We start from the raw sequence: 3,329 nt of genomic DNA, 5'->3' as shown, positions 1-3,329 counted from the left end.
ATTATATTATATTATTAAACAACAAAGCTGCTATAATATAGCTATATAATGCAAACTGTCTTTGTGTTTATTGCTTCCCAAAGACACCATTGGTTATAGTCAAGTAGTGCTTGAATTTTATTTCTGTTGGATTCTGTTTTGATATTTGAGGCAAAATCTAGAAGCTTTAAACACATTAATGTGTATTTACAGTAGTAAATAGTCTACTAAAAATATTAAAATTAAGACATTAGTACTTAGTATTTACAGTTTTATTCGGATGCTGTGTCTTAATATGCACTGCATCCAGTTGCAGATTAAAATGGCAGTTTATTCAGAAAAGGTATTCAGGAGCCATGTAAGAAGGTGAAAATGTGATGAAATATTTTGCTTTCGAACACACCGGCATTCCCGTCTGCTTGTTTTGAATGCTGTAGCATTTAGACACTTGATGTTAAGCATTGCATCACTTTGCAGACAGTTTTCACTCACCAGGAACTGTGAGAACGTGATTTTAGAGTTGCATGAAACTTAGACAGCTCGCTATTGCATTTAAAGCTAATTTGTAGAGCTAGATCGAATGCCCAGCGGTTTAATCAATAAATTAGCAGGAAAATATTTGTCCGAAATGACCGTTTCGTAGAAAACCGGCAGGTGGATTATCACAGTATTGAATGCTCGTTGCTGCCGGGCTGAGAAAAATTTCTAGAATCATCTCATTTTCACCTAATGGCCTTTCCATGTATATTGGCTTTCCGTCTGGTAGCTTGGCAGTTATCTGGTGACTGTACACATCAGTGCTATCTTCAGCCAACACTAAAACACAATCAACGGCCGCTTGGCTATTAATTTCACTCCTCCTGCCCTTGACCTTCAGGGGATTATCGTTCCTCTCAGAGCATAAAACCACTGACGCTGCTCATTATTCACATTTGCCATCCTCCCCTGGGAATTATTACATTTGAAGTGATCAGGGCGACTGCATGTGAAAGACATGAGCAGGCAGGTATGCAGATATCGAGAGCTGGTGTGCTGTGAATGTACTCGAGGTGCTATACGGATCGTATTAACGTAACGCTTCCATCTCGGCCGGTTTACTGTGCGATCGCTCCATGTGGACAGGCAGATTGTGGTGTCAGCCCTCCTCTCCTTCCATGTCTTTCTTCCCCCGTCATTCTCTCTCTCTGTGCATTTGTGTGCCACCTGTGCCCATCCTCAAAGCATGCCACGCTCACCCTTTGATTCAGAGTGAGTTTCATTTCAGATGCAAGAAACAAAATATACTGTACTGTATCTGTGCTTTATGCTTTTCCTATAGGGTCCTTCTACAAGAACGTATGCCTTTTGTGTTCCAAAAAAAAAGAAAAGAATTAGAAAAAAGAGAATTGATGCATAGTGCCAGCTTTTACTATGTGTTAATAAGATATATTCATGTTGAAACGTATTCGCAAAAATCTAACTTTACTGAATTTTTAATGTTTTTTTAATCCCTCTTTGTGTCATGAATGCCATTTTGGCATTTTTCCCCTTTTTATTAATACTTTCTATATAACATACACATTTTGATCAAAACAAAATAGAATATATGAAGAGTTTGGTTCCAAAACGCTATAAATCCATTTTGATTAATTTGAGTAAAAATGTGTTTTCTTTACCAAGAAAGTGGCAAGATGAAAACCACTATTTTCTGTTTCAAACTTTCACATAGCATCTTTAGGTTATAATAACATTAAAAATTAAAATCCAGATTTTGATTTTCAAAGATTTATTATAAAATTGTATAATTTTTTTCCCAAAATGCAATAAATCCATGACACGTTTTTTTTCCAAAATGCAATAAATCCATTGAATCAATATAAAAGTTATTTTTCATATTGAAACTGTTGAAAGCTCTGTGTGTGTGTGTGTGTGTGTGTGTGTGTGTGTGGTCGTGGTCAGGTCATCGAGAGAGACGGGCAGTGGAGAGAAGCTGGAGCTGAAGATGACTAACATCGGTGCAGATGTGCTGGAGCTGCTGCTGGAGTTTGTCTACACCGGCTCGCTGGTCATCCACTCGGCCAACGCCAAAACCCTGCTGGAGGCTGCCAACAAGTTTCAGTTCAACACCTTCTGCAAAGTCTGCGTGTCTTTCTTAGGTGCGTAACTCATAAGAACCCAGCGTCCATCAGATGGAGTCATGTACACGCTGTATGATGTATTCTTTCATTTGTATAAAGGTCAAAGAACAATTGCATTGAAATGTCAAACCTGATGTCACAATCTCATCCAGCATTGATTATACCGATCAATACCAAATATAGAGGAGGTTCAGATGGCATGTAGGCGCCCGATGTGACCACCAGAGTGAGGAAAGGTCTGGCAGGAGATGAGGAACAATTTAGGCCGAGAAAGTATATGTGTTTCTTCACTTTGAAACCTGTGAACTTTTAGACAACAAACCCCCTTAAAATGACAGTGGACAAATTAAACTAGTGTGAGTATAGAACTAAGTTTATAGATTAAAATAGACTCATCTTGCTAAAGCTAATTTCATAGATTTTTATGTATCGTAAATCATATTTTCACCCTTTTTAAATAATATCACAAAATTAGGTTGTGTGGGTTGAAATGTTACACAATAAAATGTATTCTGTTCACAGATCATATTTACCTTGATTTTTCTATTCTTTCTTCTATCTTACGCTCTCCAGTCATACTTTGTATAAAAAATGTAGACTTCCATTCAACAAATTGGGGTCAGTGAGATTTTCTTTTTAAAGAAATTAATATTTTTATTCAATGAGGACACATTAAACTGATCAAAAGTCACAATAAAGACATTTATAATGTTGCTAAATATTTATATTTCACATAAATGCTGTTCTTTTGAACTTTCTATTAATCAAAGAATTAGAATTAAGAGAATTAAACAAAGAAAAAAATTAATTACAGCTTTTACAAAAATATGAAGTAGCACAACTGTTTTCAACATTGATGATAATAATAATAAATGTTTCTTGAGCAGCAAATCAATATATTAGAATGATTTCTGAAGGATCATGTGACACTGAAGACTGGAGTAATGATGCTGAAAATTCAGCTTTGAATCACATGAATAAATTACATTTTAAAATATATTAAAATACAAAACATTTCAAAATATTACAGTTTTTACTGTATTTTATATTAAATAAATGCAGCCTGGGGTGAGCATAAAAGTCTTCTTTCAACCTCAATTTTTTTTAACCTTCTACCAACCTCAAACGTTTGAACAGTTGTGTATATAAATTAATTTAACACAGTATTGAAATAGTTTCATAAATATCAGTCACACACACACACACACACACACATATATATATATATATATA

The 3,329-nt window shown here is 35.1% G+C and overlaps 1 protein-coding gene across 1 annotated transcript in view; it reads left to right on the top strand.

Moving 5' to 3' along the window:
* The window catches only part of LOC107697176 (kelch-like protein 29), a 296,880-nt gene that overhangs the window by 221,389 nt on the left and 72,162 nt on the right, over positions 1 to 3,329 (top strand). Inside the window, exon 7 of the mRNA XM_016497849.1 lies at positions 1,918 to 2,114. Within this exon, the coding sequence (XP_016353335.1) occupies positions 1,918 to 2,114 (197 nt within the window). The remainder of the gene's footprint in view (positions 1 to 1,917; positions 2,115 to 3,329) is intronic.

The sequence above is a fragment of the Sinocyclocheilus anshuiensis genome, unplaced genomic scaffold (genome assembly GCF_001515605.1).
Source record: "Sinocyclocheilus anshuiensis isolate Anshui unplaced genomic scaffold, SAMN03320099.WGS_v1.1 scaffold38, whole genome shotgun sequence".
Lineage (NCBI taxonomy): Eukaryota > Metazoa > Chordata > Actinopteri > Cypriniformes > Cyprinidae > Sinocyclocheilus > Sinocyclocheilus anshuiensis.
This window is presented reverse-complemented; position numbering and strand designations above follow the sequence as displayed.